General features: G+C 40.0%; 1 protein-coding gene across 3 annotated transcripts in view; it reads right to left on the reverse strand.

The window, feature by feature from the left end:
- Positions 1–20,234, reverse strand: part of ahr1a (aryl hydrocarbon receptor 1a) — a 31,106-nt gene that overhangs the window by 9,693 nt on the left and 1,179 nt on the right. For all 3 annotated transcript variants that reach the window (XR_009708736.1, XM_061241482.1, XM_061241474.1), the window contains exons 2-5: positions 19,808–19,992; positions 11,986–12,077; positions 8,971–9,060; positions 5,703–5,823 (exon numbers count right to left, since the gene is read on the reverse strand). Coding sequence is in view for 2 of the 3 variants with exons in the window: in XM_061241474.1 (XP_061097458.1) it covers positions 5,703–5,823; positions 8,971–9,060; positions 11,986–12,077; positions 19,808–19,992 (488 nt within the window). In the remaining variant the exon portion in view is untranslated. The remainder of the gene's footprint in view (positions 1–5,702; positions 5,824–8,970; positions 9,061–11,985; positions 12,078–19,807; positions 19,993–20,234) is intronic.

Below are 20,234 nucleotides of genomic sequence, written 5' to 3' on the forward strand. Positions count from 1 at the left end.
CACTATGCCAATTCAACCCTACGCACGATGCCAATTCAACCCTAAGCACTATGCCAATTCAACCCTACACACTATGCCGATTCAACCGTACACACAATGCCAATTCAACACTACGCACTATGCCAATTCAACACTACGCACTATGCCAATTCAACCCTACACACTATGTCAATTCAACCCTACGCACTATGCCAATTCAACCCTACGCACTATGCCAATTCAACCCTACGCATTATGCCAATTCAACCGTACACACGATGCCAATTCAACCCTACGCACGATGCCAATTCAACACTACGCACTATGCCAATTCAACCCTACACACTATGCCAATTCAACACTACGCACTATGCCAATTCAACACTACGCACTATGCCAATTCAACCCTACGCACTATGCCATGGATATAGCTCTTCATGGATAAAGAAGCCCGTTTGCTACCCTCAACCATGACCCTGGATGTATTGCGATCTGCTATAGTACTCACAGAAACGACTGCACTCAAAGAATCACTTTCAAAAAAGTAAATGCATACTGCCATACAGTATCAACATCATTTTGTTCTGCATTACATTCTTTGAACAGACCTTCTTTTCCAGTGGGACAATGCACATTAAAATAAAATAGTGATTCATATTTCACTGGTCCCACTGCAATCACTTAACGACACTTAGCACACTGTACATAAACAGCTATGTATCAACGCACTGTACATACTAAAGTATCAGTCCACTCAATCCATAACATCTGACATTCAGTCACCCTCACATGACCACTGGGTGCTTGCATTCTGTAAAAGAGGAATTTCACTAAACATAAACTAGCAATGTTGCTTCTTTGTTTCCTTTTGTTTTATACTGGCTGTGGTGGAGCAAGTACATACTGTATGAGAACACATGTGAGAGGCCAAGAAGACACCAGTTTTAGCTTCATCTATAATGTCGTAGCAGAGTCCAAATCCAATCCATAGCCACAGCAGGTCTCTGCTCTCACACCACAGCCACAGCCACAGCCACAGCCACAGCCACGTCACATACACAAGTGCTGCTGCAGCATATTCCTTGCTTCTCAATCCATCCATTTTATCTTTGCTTATGCCTGGCGTCCGGTTCTCGGGGCTATCTTCATTATTACTATAGCTGAAATAATGATTACTGAAACCTGAGGCAAAGCTGAAGCAGCATTGCTGCTGTTAAGGCGATTATCGCAGTCTGAGTATGCAGTCGCTGCACAGCTGCCATCTAAATAAAGTTCAGAGTGAGAGAGCAGGGAGTCATGCAGCCTTTGGATCCCTCATGAAAGCTGATCTGGTGCTAAAGTTAAAAAAAAAAAACGAAAAAGGTTTTCCAAAACCTATGGACACCAACTGTGAGATACAATGATCTGGGAGTGCCAGGCGTGAGTTTACCCAGCTGGGTGTCCCGAGTCACACACTCTTGAGCCCAGGCGTACTCCAGTACTGTGATGGGCTGAGTCTGGGCCCTGTGTTCGGACCGTGGGGGAAGCAGCAGCACTTTCTGTTCCAGTTTGGCTCCTAAAGCACTTCTCAAACTCCCGTGTAGGATATTCCCCCATTTCTGAGGGTTGGACAGATGCCATACTCCTGCCTCCCCCACCTGTATTCACCCACCCAGACCAGCTTATGCTGCACCTGTAAAATCTGCCACCTCAGCATAACCCCATCGTACGTACAGACAGACAGACAGACAGACAGACAGACAGACTCTCTCACACACACACACACACACACACACACACACACACACACACACAGACAGACAGACAGACAGACAGACAGACAGACAGACAGACACACATACACACACACACACACACACACACGCGCGCACACCGGAGCCTGCAGATCAGCAGATGTACAGTATGCAACCACGCTCATCCATCCGATACTCCCTTCAGCTGTTTACTGCCCACTGTGTGCTACTTCAGTGCAGGGTAGAGCCATCCCTGCAAGCGAGTGTAAGGCCATTTCACTTTAAATGTAAAAGCAAACGTTTGTCTTTAAGATATTTATATATTTATTTCTTAACAGTAGCAGGAACTGAACTCAATTTTCTTTTTTAAACTGAAAAATGAACAAACATAAAGCAGCACAGAGGTGAGACTAAGTTAGAAGAAGAACGGAACTGGACATGTCAGAGCTGTTCACTAAGCACTACAATAAAATAAACTATACAAAACTACAGAAAACCCGTATGACATTTTTCTCAACTTTTAAAAGTCTTGAATCATAACTTTTACATTTCATAGCAAGAACCAATTTAGTTGCTCCACTTTAGTCTTTTTACACAAAGCTTACACTTTTATCTAATTTTCATAGTTTCATTGTGCTGGAGTACACAGCCAAAACCACAAAAACTGCATCACTGTCCAACTATTTATGGACTACACTGTATCTAAATCCATTGTATCCACATCCATTAGAGGCTTAAAGTTAACAAAAATCACCAGAGAACAGTGTTAAAATGTATGCCTTTTGCCAGAGGTATCATCACCTGTTCCATCAGTGGTGAAGTTGGAAATCTGTCTGCATGCCATTTTTTTCGGCCAGCACAGGATGCAGCCACGATATAATACTAGTACTTTCTGGAAATTATCAATATCTGATTTCAGTAGATTGATGTGTTAATGCAATACAGCCTTCTTCCTATGTAAATAATCTAAACATACAGTTGTAAGGACCACAAAACAATTCCACGACATCCACCCCGGCATGACATCTAATTACGGTTAAGTCAATACCGTAACAGCGGAGGCAATAAACTTTCCCAGTATAAGAGCAAGGCACCCTCTTTGAACTTCCTCTTTGCTTTTTTTGGCCCTCTCTTCACCTCAGCAGCCCCCAGCCTCCGGCTTCTACAATTGCATCTCGCCCTGCATCTACGACATGAGAGCCGAGTCAAATCAGTCTTTATGTATCTGTATGTACAATCATTAATATTGGTTATTTAAATTATTAATCAAAATACAAAATTTGTGGTTAGATATTTCAGATAACAGTAATTTTATGAGACTGATTACTTTTTGCAATTATACTGCTACAAAACATTAATTGGCGCCATACATGAGGATTATTAGTACGAAACATTGTATGCATCAATCCTAGCAATCTACACATAGCGTGTATGTAGGGGCGTATCCCACACAATTTGTGTGCCCTGTGCAAAGACTGAGATGTATGCGTTTCTAATAATCATCCTCACTATTTTGTACAGTGTAAAATCCCTACGTTATTTGGTGACGCATGCGAGGACACAGTATGGCTTGCTTAGATGGCTTATTCAAAGCAACTAGATTCTAGCTCATAATCAAAATGTCTCCCATTGTATTAGATGGAAGTCAATGCAACAGCAAATAAAGGAGGCATTAAATCAAAACTGCCCCTTAATACACAGTATTACAAGTGAAACTCGAAAAATTTGAATATCGTGCAACAGTTCATTTATTTCAATAACTCAACTTTAAAGGTGAAACTAATATATTACATAGACAAATTACATGCAAAGCAAGATATTTCAAGCCTTTATTTGTTATCATTTTGATGATTATGGCTTTCAGTTTATGAAAACCTCAAATTCAAAATCTCAGAAAATTAGAATATTACATGAAATCAATCAAAAAAGGATTTTAAATACAGAAATGTCAGCCCTCGGAAAAGTATAATCATGCATATGTACTCAGTACTTGGTTTGGGCCCCTTTTGCACAAATTACTGCCTCAATGCGGCGTGGCATGGATGCGATCAGCCTGTGGCACTGCTGAGGTGTTATGGAAGACCAGGATGCTTCAATAGCAGCCTTCAGCTCTTCTGCATTGTTCGGTCTCATGTCTCTCATCTTTCTCTTGGCAATGCCCCATAGATTCTCTATGGGGTTCAGGTCAGGTGAGTTTGCTGGCCAATCAAGCACAGTAATCCCATGGTCATTGAACCAGGTTTTGGTACTTTTGGCAGTGTGGGCAGGTGCTAAGTCCTGCTGGAAAATAAAGTCAGCGTCTCTGCTTGTCTGCTGAAGTGCTGTAAAATTTCCTGGTAGACGGTTGAGTTGACCCTGGACTTAATAAAGCACAGTGGACCAACACCAGCAAACAAACCAAATCAACACTGACTGTGGAAACTTCACACTGGACTTTAAGCATCTTGGATTGTGTGCCTCTCCAGACTCTGGGACCTTGATTTCCAAATGAGATGCAAAATTTGCTCTCATCAGAGAAGAGGACTTTGGACCACTGAGCAACAGACCAGTTCTTTTTTTCTTTAGCCCAGGTAAGACGCTTCTGGCGTTGTTTGTTATTCAGGAGCGGCTTCACAAGAGGAATACGACATCTGAAGCCCATGTCCAGGATCCGTCTGTGTGTGGTGGCTCTTGATGCATCAACTCCAGCCCCAGTCCACTGTGAAGCTCTCCCACACTTTTCCTTTTCCTGACAATCCTCTCCAGGATGCGGTCATCCCTGCTGCTTGTGCACCTTTTCCTTCCACACTTTTCCCTTCCACTTAACTTTCTTTTAACTTTTTCTTTTATGTGCTTTGATATAGCACTTTGAGAACATCCAACTTCTCTTGCAATTACCTTTTGAGGCTTTCCCTCCTTGTGGAGGGTGTCGATGATGGTTTTCTGCACAACAGTCAGGTCAGCAGTCTTCCCCATGATTGTGAATTCTACTGAACCATACTGAGAGACAATTTAAAGGCTCAGGAACCCTTTGCAGGTGTTTTGGATTAATTAGCTGATTAGAGTGTGACACTTTGAGCCTACAATATTGAACCTTTCCACAATATTCTAATTTTCTGAGATTTTGAATTTGGGGTCAAAAATATAAATATATATATCTCACTTTGCATGTAATGAGTCTATATGATATATTAGTTTCACCTTTTTAGTTGAATTACTGAAATAAATTTTTTTGCATGATATTCTAATTTTTTGAGTTTCACCTGTATACTCATTCCCAAGGTTGTTCTAATTTTCCCCCTTAACATAAAAGAGTGGCTACCACCTCTGCTGTGCTATTCCCTTACTAAGATACATGACACTCAAACTGACACAGTCAGCAGCTACAGAATATCTGTTCACCCAATCTAGTTATGAAATAGTAACTGTTGCACGGAGATGAGAAACATTTTAGCACCATGACAGAAATGGAGGATACTCCCATAGTCATCACGGATGGGGTTTCCATTCTTGCGTTCCTGCAAAATCAGCTTCTATCATTGCACTCGGGGCTTTTGGATGTCTTATGTGTCGGCATGTTTATATTTCTCCATTCCTTATCTCAATATCAGCCTGAAGCATGTTCAAGTACTATTTCAATAAGCATTCAAATAAAAACCTGAACGGCTATATCTTCCTGCAACTAAATATTTGATCCACAGATTGATTAGAGAAGTGGTCACTTCCTTGCTATCTCAGGCTTCAAGACGGGTTATTTATTGCATTCATATACAGTAAAAATAAGACTGCATGGACATACAATGGTGTTTAGCCTGAATACACACATTATTTTTGGGGCCTGGCCTGTCTCTGGGGAAAGGCTGGGGTAAGGGTGGGGGAGCGAGCTCTCACCAGAGGACTGGCCTGTCTCTGGGGAGAGGCTGGGGTAAGGGTGGGGGAGCGAGTTCTCACCAGAGTACTGGTCTGTCTCTGGGGAGAGGCTGGGGTAAGGGTGGGGGAGCGAGCTCTCACCAGAGGACTGGTCTGTCTCTGGGGAGAGGCTGGGGTTGAGAGCCCAGTGAAGCTGTCTACGGAGCTCCGCCCTGTCGTCTGTGTGGATGAGGTCATAGACATTCTGGTGGATGATATCAGACTGTGAAGCAAAGAGAGAAAAAGAGTTGAACACACCCCCACTTACAGTATGGACAGGTAGCGTAAAAAATCATTTAAAGCAAAAACAACCAGGTGCCCCATACCCCATTTTTCTCCAGATAAAGGGAATTCCATGTAAAGTAGTAGCTCCCACTGCACCAATTTTTCACTCCTCCACTGTACACTCTTCAAACTTTTATGAGAAAACCACATGCCAGCACTTATCCATGTTTTTAGCAGCATAAATCTGTGTGATACGTGATTTAAAGTGGAGTATTTGCCACCACATCCTGTGTACACTTAATTAACCTCTGTGGCACACCAGCATAGTGTCTCCTCAACCATACCCTCACACTGACATAACCCACATACATGTGGTAGATCACCAAGCACAGCACTCATGCATAACAGATCCCTCAGTAAATCACAGATCCCATGTGTTCTAGATCTCTACTTAAAGGGGCAGTTCACCCAAAAATCTTATGAAAGTATGTTTCCATTTACGCAGAGTACTATCTATCCATCCAGATAGTTTTGCTGAGATATGTAAATTGTTTTGATCAGTGTTTTTGCCAGCTGTTTGCGGCGCTTGGATTGCATATTGAAACAAAGTGTACATTAGCCAGCTGTGAACTTTAGTTTACAAAAAATGTACAGAAACAGGAACTCCTTTAGCTCACAATGTCAGACTACAAAGAAGACATGAACACTTTACCCCAGAATACTGGTGTGCTTCGGCGGAAACTTCTGCTTTCACGGACAAAGTTTGTGAGCCCCAGCAATAAAATAAATAGTTCTGGATTAAAATGTGCATCTTTGAGCTCTGTTGATGTCCACGAGTAAGTGTGGCATTACGTTTGGAAGAGACTTTCCTGTTGAGTATTTTGAAAGGAAATTGGAGGAGCATTGACTACTAGAAAAAGAGTGGTCCATAGATGTTCATTACAGTATATCACAGTGAACCGCATGTTTATAAAAAAAAATAATAATAATAATAATAAAAAAGTAGTGAAATCTAGAAAATCCGTCACATCTCAGTGCAACTATTTGAATGGATAGTAGTAATCTGGGTAAGTGGAAACATACTTAAATTTTTGGTTGAACTTCCCCTTTAAACAGCACAGAGCACACATAATAGATCACATGAAAAACACAGGGCCCACATGTGCTAGATCACAGCAGATATTGCATAGGACAACTGCCCCATCACTCATACTACAGTGCCATTAAAATACTAAAATCCAAGTACACATCCATCCATCCATCCATTATCTGAACCCGCTTCTCCTGAACAGGGTCGCAGGGGGGCTGGAGCCTATCCCAGCATACATTGGGCGAAAGGCAGGAATACACCCTGGACAGGTCGCCAGTCCATCGCAGGGCACACACACCATTCACTCACACACTCACACCTACGGGCAATTTTAGACTCTCCAATCAGCCTAACATGCATGTCTTTGGACTGTGGGAGGAAACCGGAGTACCCGGAGGAAACCCACGCAGACACGGGGAGAACATGCAAACTCCGCACAGAGAGGCCCCGGCCGACGGGGATTCGAACCCAGGACCTCCTAGCTGTGAGGCGGCAGTGCTACCCACTGCACCATCCGTGCCGCCCAAGTACACATTTCACTGTCAATTTTAATCTGGTGACCTTGACATTTTGTACCTTTCTGGCCAGGCTGCTGAGTGTATTCAGTGTGACGAGATTGGGCAAACTGGCTGGAACCAGACCACTGCTTTATGGTCAGTAAATATGTGGGATCTCAGGAGGGAAGGAGAATGTGAGCAGAAAAGATAACCTCAACAAGGACTGAAAAGAGCTATGTTTTATGTGGGTCGTTCAGTTACCTGCTTAAGTTTTCTGTTGAAAACAGTAACCCATCAATAATGATTATGGAAACCTTTAAACACTTAAATGTTTAAATCTTTAAAATGATAAATGGGCCCAAGTTTACATAAATAACAGGCTTACTGACTGAAACCAAGATTAAATGCATATCACAAGGTAAATTTGCATAAATTATTTTTTAAAGAAATAAGCTGCAAAAAATAATAGTGGTAAAATTCCAGACTAGGGTTTCAGTCTACATGCCATAGATTAGCAAAGTTTCCGACTTCCATCTTGCTTGCAGTTAAAATGAAGAAACAAAAACAGACCTATTTAACTTGGCATCTGTTTACATCCTCGCTTCAGCTACAGCTGAGGAAATACCAGAGCAATCGACTTCCCGCAATGTGACCTGAACATTCACACGCGAGAGTGAAGAACTGAAATAAGGCTGGAGTCTGACACCAATGAGTTAGGCAAAAAATCCGAAAACATGCCTTTGTTTCACATATACACTCAGTGACCACTTTATTAGGTAGACCTATATGCCAGCTTGTTAATGCAAATATTTCATCAGCCGATCAAGTGGCATCAACTAAATGCATAAAATGCAGACATGGTCAAAAGGTTCAGCTTTTTGGTTTTTCAGACCAAATGTCAGAATGGGGAAGAAATGTGATCTCAGTGACTTTGACCGTGGAATGTTTGTTGGTGCCAGGCAGGGTGGTTTGAGTATCTCAGAAACTGCTGATCTCCTGGGATTTTCAAACATAATAGTCTCTAGAGTTTGCAGAGAATGGTGCGACAAAGAAAAAACATCCAGTGAGCAGCAGTTCTGTAGGCAAAAGTGTGTTGTTAATGAAAGAGGTCAGAGGAGAAGGGCCAGACTAGTCGAGAGGAGATGAGAATAATGCAAATAACCACAAATTACAACAGTGGCATGCAGAAGAGCATCTCTGAACAAACACGGTAAACCTCTACAGCAACAGAAGACCAATAAGCCTTAAAAGTCTCAGTCTAATAAATACCTAGTAAAGTGCTCACTGAGTGTATATGGATTTCCCTGGACAGTTCAGAGCTCAAAAACCATAATTGCGCAATTGAAGGCATTGTATACTCAACATACTCAAATTCATAATCCACACACATTAAACATTACCAATAATGCTGGCAGTTACTTATTGATCATTGCAAAATCAAGTGCTGGCAAGCCTTGAAACACAGAAGTATGCAGATCTATGGAAATATATCATCCCTGTCGAATTCTGTAGCTTCAGCTCCAGGAGGAAATCGATGTGATACTCAGTAAACCCTTACCTGGTGATAGCCCAGGTAGTCCTGTATGGTAGACGATACATAAAACACCACTCCATCAGATGTGGCCACAAGGACAAATCCATTTAGCACCTTTGGAGAGAAAGAAAGGATCACAGTTAAGATACAGTAGATGCACAGACAGGGTTAAAAGTCACAGAGGTTCTCTGCAATAGCTGTTGCATCAGTCTTCAACCTGCAGGTTGTACTGGCACAAGGTTACAATAACTCTCAAACCACAACAGCAACAAGCTGACTGGAGCCTGTGGAATTTGAACATCAAAACTGTGAGTACTAAGTCCTGGCCTGCCATTTTTTCTTTCTCCGTGAGTAAGCTACCACAATGTAGATATGGCAAATCCAGTTGTGCAAATACTGTATGTTGCACAAGTGAATACGGAAAGTCGTATATATTGGTAGTTGCTTAGGATATGGGCGTCTGCATGAAAGAAGAAAAAAAACTTGAAAATGTGGAACGTGAGCAATGGCAATTGCCATGGGCAAGTACATTTGCTGACATAAATAATGCAACACATGCAGTGTAATCTACCTGTCATACATTTAACCCCCTTAGCTGTCGAACTTCAAACCACAGCTGACATCAATTAAGACTGGAAGCACATAACAGCTGAGCCGACTCTATATAAGACAGCTGAATACAGTATTGTAATGGCGTTCAGAGACAACGCTGCTGTTAACTCTAAAAGATACTACTGCTACTACTGCCACATAGTGAGGGCGTAGGACAAGGTTTTGTTCCACTGATCCTCACTCAGTGTATGTTATAAAAGTCCATGCCCCCGTTTCCCCTGGCATGAGCAGGATTTCAACAGAGCATTCCTTTACAACAGGCGGCACTACAAGGCATCAGCAAAAAAGCATCAAACAAAGGAATATCTGTGAACATCTGAGCTTTTGGGATAGCAAATGATTTACATTGACGGAAATGATAAATTATTATTTAGTCATTTAAGAGTGCAGTAATTGTGCTAGATATGCGAAATACTGATACATATAGCTTTTTGCAAGACAAAATATAAGTATTATGATTAATAACTGATATTTACACCTAGAGATGGATAAAACCCAATATGGTTAAAGAATAAACAGATTAAACAGAGGGCTGCTTAATTAAATAAAGCTTGGGAATTCAAATGAACAGAACCAGAACAGTAACTAACAGAACCCTGTAAAATAACCGTGATGGAGCACTGCACTTGCACTGGGTCCCTCTTTGGCCTAAAGCAACAGTAGTAAAAGTGCTATTGCTCTTCACAGAGGCAAAATACAGAAAGCACTCTGCACTTCCGAGAAACTAGTTCAACCCCCTCGGGGCAATTCCAACAATGCAGACTACAGTCTCTGTGATCATTCTTGATATTTTCTCAATGAAGAAGCAGAACAATGAGTTGTTTTCTTCACTTCGTTTTTGAGGCTCAGTGACACACACTCCTAGCCCCCAGGGTGGGGTCCACTGCAGATCTGACTTATTCTGTGTCAGGAATCACTTTGTTCTGCGCCAGTACATTTCCTCTTTTTTCTGTGAGTCACAGTTGGTTTTGTTTCCCTCGCAGTAAAATGTTGTCTGGACATGATTTTGCTGAACCATTGCATGGATGAACTGATCTACACACACGTTTATAGCAGGGCACTGAGACTCTATCTTCTGCACCATTGGCCAGCACACAGAAATGTAAACCCATAAAGCACCTCCTCCATGGCATAATGCCACGCCTGTTCTGAAAACACACTCATTATTTAGCCTGGAAGCCACAATATGCTGAATAAACATAACCATGTCAAATTTCACACTGTAGAGAACATTTTAATATATCATAATTTATAGGTTTGGCATCACAGGCCAAGTACCATGCTCAAGAGTACCATAAAATAGTACTCAACTTTGGATTCAATCCTGAAAGCCTCAAGCCCAATTCAAAGTCTAATTCAAATTCCCTGTCACACTAAATCATAACTGATAATTTATCACAATTTGTTTAAATGCTTTAAATTGCAGTAATAGTAGTAGCAGTACAATTGTACAATTAGCTCTAAAGTCTAGACCTATAATGTGTCCGTAACCCATGACTCTCCATATAATGCATCTCCCTGTCCCATCCTATTTGTAAGAGCAAACAAAAGGCATTTTTCTTTGTTGGATTTGTATGTCTCATTTCATACGTAATTCTGTATGATCTATGAATCTGTTATTAGATTAAAAAATTAACCAAAATTTGATAGAAATATACAGTCAGTGAGCACTTTATTATTTATTTATTAGACTTATTTTTTTAGACGTCTTGGTCTTCTGCTGCTGCAGCCTATACACTTAGAGGTTTGATCTGTTGTGAGTTCAGAGATGGGCTTCTGCATACCACTGTTGTAATGTGTGGTGATTTGCGTTACTGTCACCTTCCTGTCAACTTTGACCAGTCTGACCTTTCTCCTCTGACATCTCCCATTAACAAGTTTTTGTCTACTTACTAGATGTTTTTTGTAAAAAATGAAAAAGATGGTCAAAGTCATTTAGATCACATTTCTTCCCCATTCAAACATTTGGTCTGAAAAACAGCTGAACCTCTCGACTACATCTGCATTCCTTTATGCATTAAGTTCCTGCCACATGATTGGCTGATTCAATATTTGCATTAACAAGCTGGTGTCCAGGTCTACCTATCAAAGTGCTAACAGAGTGTATATGTACAGTAGAATATCATATTTGCATTTAAATATTTATTTTAATGTAGCATATTTGATGCTCCTTTGGATTAGACTAATGTGAAGTCACTGTCATTTTATTATGTTTGCTGATATTTCATGGAGCAACAGTTTTGACCATTCGTTAATAAGGATCTGTAACTTTTATTTTTCAATTAAGCCCTTAGTTAAAAGTTAAATGTTTTCATCCCTTCAAGCGTACTTGTCCGTGTGACAGAAGGCTGTGTCAATACACTACTGTGTATAGCACTGCCACAGACACTCTGACCTTTGATTGACCTGCTGGTCAACCACATTCACCTGCAGCAGCAGTTCCCCTTCCAGGAAGCTCTCTTCTGGCTGTTTCAGGCTGTTACCATCTGGTTTCTGGCAGCTGTCTGACTTTAGGGTCACTGCAGTGCAACAAAATCAAAAAGAGGAAAAAAATCTACATCACTGACATCACCACAGAGAATGCTTGTTCCTCACACCAAAAGAATGAGGAATAACCAGTTACCAAGGGCATGGAAGAACACCATTCACAAACTGTAAGCTGTGAGTCAGACGGTTTACATAGCTCAGTTCCAAAGCCTGGAGCATGGGTGGTGGCATTTGTACAGAGAAATAAAGAATCATAAGATCATAAAGAATCGGACATGCATGGTTTACATAAAATAAAAACAAACACTGTACAATATATAAAATAACTGTGCGTCACATTCACTACGACACACAGTTCATTTTAATCTGTTGGTCTGGTACAGGGGGTGAGGAAAGAGATCCAGCATTGAAAACCTGCTGTTAAAGTATTTTGCATCTTTGTATTAGATTCACTTATATACACATACAAGTTATCAACATATTACCCACAGAAATTGAATGCATTATCCCACAAAATATTCAACACACAGTTGCCAACAATAAATTAATTTAGATTAATTTACATTAATATAGATTTGTTGGAAAACATAACCGTAAGAAAGCCTTTGCACAGTCAGCCAGAAGTTTGTACATTTTTCAGATACTAAAGAAACAAAAGCAGTATGGTGCCTCTGTGTTGCCCCTGTGTTACCAATGAACAATCATTTTCTAAAACTGCCTCCTGACATACATCCTTAGTTCCATCTTTAAAAGGCACAAGCTGAGATATGTGGACAGCATTGGCATGAGAAAGTTTCAATATTTAGTCTGGATATACCTGTTAAAAATGATTTTGGTGAACTTCAGGTTGTTAAATTGTCATTCTAATTACAAATCTGAAAACAGAGGCTAGTCATTCTACTCAGAATCCAAGTAAGAGTGAGTTCTGTGAATAGATACAAATTGTTTATTGTTGTTGTTTATTACCATAAGATCCTCATTACCGAACTCCATGATGTCAGCTAGTCTTACTGGGGTCCGACACAGAAGTACAAAACACAACAGACAATTATACTCACATTAAAACATTACATTACTTACAAAATATTAACTATGTGAAAACAAAACCACCATTGATCCGCTAGACACTTAAAGAAATAATCTTTCTATTGAAAGGATGAAACGTTTTCTATATAAAATAAATAATTCACATCTACACATAACTAGGGGCAAGCTGTCTGATCAGTTATTAAGGTCTTAAGGCCTCCGTTTACTAATTTGAGTGGTGGGAGAGCAGCAGACTTACAGACCACATGTCTACTAAAGCATGCATTCAATAGTCTCTAAATAAAATGGTTAATTAGCCTGTTGTAGACCCACTGGCTCACACCGCCTTGCACCATACACATTCACTGGTCACATTCAGGGCAAACTGAACAGCAGTTTGAATTGGAGCTGACAGTGTTTGCCAAAGCACACTCCACTCGGCTAGATTTAATAAACCAGAAAGACGTAGCGTGACTGCTTCATAGAGTTACTACTGCCAGCAGCCCGATCTGATGCACATAGATAGCACAGCAAATACAGTACTTTATCATATACTCAAAAGATTTTTGGAGGGCTTTAAATCGGAATTAATGGTACTTGGGAAATACAGACATAAAATGACTTTTATAGTTTGAAAGACTTTATTATATGTTATATCACCCATACTAGAGCCACATCTCATATAAGAACAATACTTCCTTCTGATATTTTACACAGCCTTGAAGAAAATCCACACAGATTAAAAAGAAAAGAAAACGATTATGTACATAGGAACCCACTGCCGGCTGGAACTGGCCTCGGATATGTACCATTTCCCACACAAAGCAGACTTACATTACAAATTACACAAGATTCACTGTTAACTTACACACCCTGTTCAAGTTGCTAATGATTAACTTCATTGTGAAACATTTTTGTGAGAGCAGCGGTTGGGCCTAGGAAGTATAGTAACACAAAATAAACCAACACATCAGGAGTATAGTATGGGTTTAATCCCAAATCCTGTCACATCCGGATACCAACCACACAGCCTTTACCAGCCGTAGGGCTTTTGTCTGAATATCCAGGAGTCACAGGGTCAACATATGTAATATATTTTACATATATATTACATATTTTATATCAGTTTAAGCAACAAAGCTGCATTTTCCAAAAAAGTAGCAGTATCATAATTGTGTAACCAAATTATTGTAAATATCAAGAATGCCAAAAATCAGGAGCGCATAGGTCAGCTGACTCTGAACCCATAAAGAAATACCTCCATACAGTTGTGGGTAGGGCTGGGCAATATGGCCAAAATCTTCTATCCTGATAAGGGTACAATAACAATATGTTTTCTGGTAATTCAATAAATAAATAGTCTTTATAATATAACCACATGGTAAAGCCTATTTTTGTATACTCCTGTGTGAATTAAATACTTGACAAATGAAAAGTACTGAGTATTTTAATTATTGTAGGCCTAGTCTACAATATGAAAATGTAAAATATCAAAGGTAAACATAAAACTATGTAGCAGCAATTAGAGCTGGGCCATATGGACAAAATCAAATATCAATATGTTGTTATTTATGCCATATCACGATATTACGATATATAAAAAAATATCTAGTTTCATATCACAATATCAATATAACGTAGATATATTGTCCAGTCCTAGTGTGGGTCTGATTCCCGACAAGGCACTTTCTGTACTGTGATCCCATCTCAATCAGCCACCCTCTCTGTTTTCTCCCAGTCTAAATAAAGTTTAAACAAATGTGAGGGTGAAGCTTTGCTGTCCTTGGAAAAGCAATCCTAAAATCTTCATGCTATTAAAATATGGCAGAAAAAAGCTAAACAACACTGAAAGTTCATAAATCAGGGCTTAAAGCCAAGCAATCTACTATTTTTCCTTACCATTCAGGACATTTGTCCAACTGGTACTCTGCACTTTGATGACAGTGTGATTTTCAAATCCTGAGTACTTGTAGCTTAGGCAATTTCTGAAAGCAAAACATTGAGATAATATCTCAAGCTGAGTCTTAGCACTATTCACATGCAGTACAGTTCTCTCAACCTTGTCCCTACAGAATTCCCCCCACTGCTGGTTCACATCAATTTTTGGCAAAGACCCCAGTGTTCAGCTAAACAGGTCAAAGTTTGTAGTTTGAGCCAACAACTATCAAACTGTTTCATAACCCTTCTCCACGGAGTCAAGAGTTCAACAAGTCTGTTCTAGATTACTCACGCAAACCTCCAGCCCCCCTGCTCCCTCCCACCCCCCTATCCCCATCTGTTTAGTCACCAGTGACCCGAGTGCACACAAAGAGCAGCTACAATCAGGCCTCAACCAAAATAACACACTTTCCTCTTCTGGAAACAAAGAAATATGTAAGGTATTTTTATTGAGGGTGATGGCAAGGGATTCCATGCAATTGTTAACTTAACAAATTCCACAAAAAAGGCTGAACTGAACTTTTATTTGGAAATGTTTTTTCCCCATTTCTTTTCCAATTATTACCAGCATATGGGTCATCTCACTAACTCTTCTATCATTTCAAGGAAAATTAAGTAGGATAACTGGGGTGTCTTACGAACCACTTGTCAAATCTTTTGTCATTTCTATCCCTGATAATGCTGATCTTCATTCCTGTGCGTTTAACCCCCTTCATAATAGAATAGTGTTGCTCATCTTGATATTTTTTCTCCAGGTCAACTCCAGCTCCTCAACTCAACAACTCATATCATGTTAATTTTCATGTTCATGTTCGTGCTAGCATTGTGTCAAAATATCGGTCAACTTATACGTTTATCCTCAATCCTTTCAGAAATGAGGCTCAACTCTTCCATCTCTCCACTCTCCCATGACTCCATCTTGAACTTTCTCTTTCAGTAATGAAATATGATACCCATCAGCCTCAAACATTTCTGACAATGTCAAGGCCATACTCTCCATTACTCCCTGGAATGTGAATTTTGATTAAATTGCTCTTCAAATTCAGCCACCAAATTCTGTCTTCCCCCCAATAAACTGCACTTTCAATTAAACAGAATTCCAGTTCCTTGTTTGTATACAATGGTGCACTGCAAAGATCTGCACTTAATCATAAGTACGGGCAGGAAAATATACGTAGATGAATGATGCATCTCTCTCTCTTTATCAGATTCAACTTTTCCACATTAAGGTTTTTCACATTTACCCAGTCAGGCAAGTTGGTTAACAAATCTGATCACCCAAACTAAATCCATATAGTACTTCCATGGATATGACAATGTTTACTTCTCACGTCCAATCATCTGCCATAAGATCTTATGTATTATTTGTTACCTGGTGTCAGATGCTCTTTAATGTACAAAGGTAGATGTCAAGCTCACATAGTAAAGTGGCAAAATGATGAACTATCAAGTGTCATCTATTTTGCTCAGAGACAGGTCCAGCTCCTTTAATACCTTAGTAACTACTATACAGTATTTGCTTGGATATCAACTCTCTTAACAACAAAGACCCCAAAGATATTATAATAAATTGATAATACCAAGAAAAATAATTAGCGCCAACAGAAGCTGAACAACAACTCAAATATGCAGTTGTGTGTATGGGCTACTAATGTCCTGTACCATTACGAATGTCAACTAATTTCTTCTCTGAAGTAAAGTCTTTGTTCCTTTTCTTAACCACTTCAGTCTGCCTGAATATCCAATTTCCTTCCTTTGCATTTGACTGCCTGCAAAAAAATTATATTTTGTTCTAGGGAAGTCAAGTCTAGCCCCTGTCAGCACAAGAAAAGAAGCTTTGGACTTAAGTAACTTGTTAAATAACTTGTTCATAGCCAGTTCTATACACTCCCAGAAATAAAGGGACAAAAAGTACCTAAAAAGGTAGAAATACTTGCCGCTGGGTCAGTACCATACAGGTGCATAAAATTGTAACCCTAGCCAGCAATATGTCACACGTATCATTCATGTTATTTTTCTCTTTGTTTAATTCAGAACAAAGCGGAACAGTAGAGCTGGAATCACTGATTCATTGAGTGATAAAAAATGAATAGATAATTTAGTCATTGTCAAGAAGCAACATTAAAATGAACAAAAATCTCATTGGAAGATTAAAAAAAGAGTAACTATGAAGAGAAAGAGCTGTGCTTTCAGGGTACCAGATAAAAACTACTACTGGATGAATAGCTCCCATATTTCTTGATAAATGTGCATATCCTGCTGTAAGGAATGTCTAAGAAATCCATAAATGAACACAAGCGATTCCACACGTACCAGGTGATGTCCAAATTAAAACCAAATATTTTGTTTGTAAGACACAAAAATATTTGCGAATCCCATTTTATTTGGGTAAGGTTCATATAATTTATTTACTGATTCAGCCTATATGAGAATAAGCCCATATTGAAAAGCCCATATTCTCCATTTCAAAGGCATTTTATCATTCTTTTTATTTCCCAGAATGCATTGGCCAGAATGTTGCCATAGGCCTAAACTTGAACTCCAGAACTTGTAATGGAACATTTAGAATTCAAATTTTCAAGTTACTTTCTTGTACTTTCTTTTTTTTGTGAAAAAAGACAGCTTCCTCGGGCCAAGGGAGGATGTGGCCACGGGTGTGTTGCTTCCTTTGTCACAGACCTTTTGATCGCGCAAGCTCACTGTGCAGCACTGATAAAGACCAATCCTGCAACCTCACAGCATTACACTCAAGCACTTTCGCTGAAGACTTTTCAGCTAGACACACTCCTACTGCAATTAAACACTCGCGAGATTGCTCCAAATGCAGCCAGATCAGTCAAGATGGGCAGAATGTTCAATGATACAAAAGTACATTGTGTCAGAAGGAAAATCTGAAAGCTTTGCGTAATGTACCAGGGTTTCACTCTCTGAGGCTTTTTTAATAAACAAAGACACAAAGCATTTATTTTTCTCTGAAAATATCTATTGTTATAGGGTGGCTCAGGCTTCCTCTGACAAGTAGATCATATGATTATACATTTATATTCTACTTTCCGCAGGATTTCACACACCCTGATAGCATCCTGTTATTCGCCGGTTTCCCGCGTCTCACTTGCCATATAACGCGTGGGGCCAGCCATGCTCCAGCCTACAGCCAAAACAACCACCGGCTGAGTTTAGCAGACTAACTTCCTACATTCAGAAAGGCCGCAGTACAAAAAAAAAATGTAAATTCACTTTCAAAGTTATGAACATCACAGCGTTCCAAACAATCTCATTCCTGATGTGTTCATCTCAAAGTTTCTACTGTATTCTAATATCTAAAAAATATTTTTTCTATTTTTCTGAATTATTTCAACTTTTTCATGTCCACATGCATCATGTATCATCAGAATCATCAATTGTGCCTCTTAAGTCACCATTGCTCCTCTTTTACTAGAGCAAAAACCACTGCAGCAAACGTGCATGTGCCCTACTGAGGTATCCACCTGTGAGTCACAGCCTTTTACATTCTTCACACAACAAGCCACAAGGCCTGTCGCCTTTTTGAAACTGAACGGAAGAATCTCCTTTGTAGGGAAAAAAAAGTTGCAACAGGGCAGTTTCCACTTTCTCCTTGGTTATTATTTTTTCTCTAATGACATAACCCATCATAGAACCTGTAATATTTCCAAATGGCACTCCTGAGGTGCGGTGGAGTTACCATTTTTCTTGGCTCAATCCATTTGGAATGTATAACCTACAGGCTACACAAATAGCATGACCCACACATGAACTTTATTTATAGCTAATGGTATACCCTCCAGACAAAACAATAGCATGGCTTGTTGTTTATTGTTTGATATTAACATGAGCCAGCCAGTCTCTCAGCTCTCTCTCTCTCTCTCTCTCTCTCTCTCTCAGCTCTCTCTCTCTCTCTCTCTCTCTGAATGAAAAGCACTTTGAGCTACATTTTATATATGAAAGATGCTATACAGTATACACTCAGTGATCACTTTATTAGGTAGACCTGCACACCAGCGTGTTAATGCAAATATTTAATCAGCCAATCATGTAGCAGCAACTAAATGCATAAAAGTATGCAGACATGGTCAAGAGGTTCAGCTATTTTTCATACCAAATGCCAAAATAGGGAAGAAATGTCATCTAACTGACTTTGAGTATCTCAGGAATTGCTGATCTCCAGAGATTTTCACACACAGCAGTCTGCAGAGAATGGTGTGAAAAAATAAAAACATCCAGAGAGCAGCAGTTCTGCAGGCAAAAACATGTTGTTAATGAGAGGTCAGAGAAGGTGTAGGGGAAAATTCACAGAACGAAAGATCTCCCTCCTAAAAGCATGATAACCAATCACAAGTCAAAATCAGACTCCACCTTAGTGAGCAGGCTGGTTCCTCCAAAACTCTCGACGATGTGTGCTAAAAGTTTATCAATATATCTGTATTAAAGTACCCTGGACCCTCAGATGTGTCTAGGAAACGACAAAGGTCAAACCTCTAAGTGGATAGGCTACAGCAGCAGAATACCAGTAATTTCTTCTTTATTTACCCACAATAGTGAAGTATCCCTTGAGACATTCTGCCTGGTCACCCCGACTACAATCCAGATCCACATCACAGTCTGGAAACCCAAGCAATACACCAAGAGGGCCAGGACTGCAGGTTTTGAGGTCATTCAATAAGCAGCCAATTTAGGCATTGGAATGATTGGGGTACTCGGTGAGTTAATACACAACTTAAATTGTAAAACCTCTGCGGAAACAGTAGCCTAATGTCTGGTCCATCCATCCCAGTCTTACCATTAAAGAAGCTCTTGGCTCGCAGGTAGCTGACACTCAGCCTGAGTACGGTTAGTTTGTCCAGTTTGGAGATGACTTCCTGGGGGAAAGGAAGCAGATTGGCCAAACGCTCCAGCTCCCCATTTAGCCGGTCCCTGTGCCTCTTAGAGGGATTGGATTTGGCTCCTTCAGCAGGTGCCTTCATCCTGCAGAGGAAAGACAAGGGCCAGGCATCCATACAGAAGAGCTTGGTAAGGTCTATTACACAAACATGTTTATGATACACTTAATTATATGCTGAACATAAGCATTTTAGCTACTCACAGGTATGGACAATTTTACCACCCGTACCTGAAGTTGGTACAGAATTGTACCTTAGGTCAGACACTTCTCCCCTAATTGTTCTAATCATATTATGTAATAAAATGCATGTTTATTTAGCTTATGA

The sequence above is a fragment of the Conger conger genome, chromosome 1, assembly GCF_963514075.1.
Source record: "Conger conger chromosome 1, fConCon1.1, whole genome shotgun sequence".
In the NCBI taxonomy this organism is placed as follows: domain Eukaryota; kingdom Metazoa; phylum Chordata; class Actinopteri; order Anguilliformes; family Congridae; genus Conger; species Conger conger.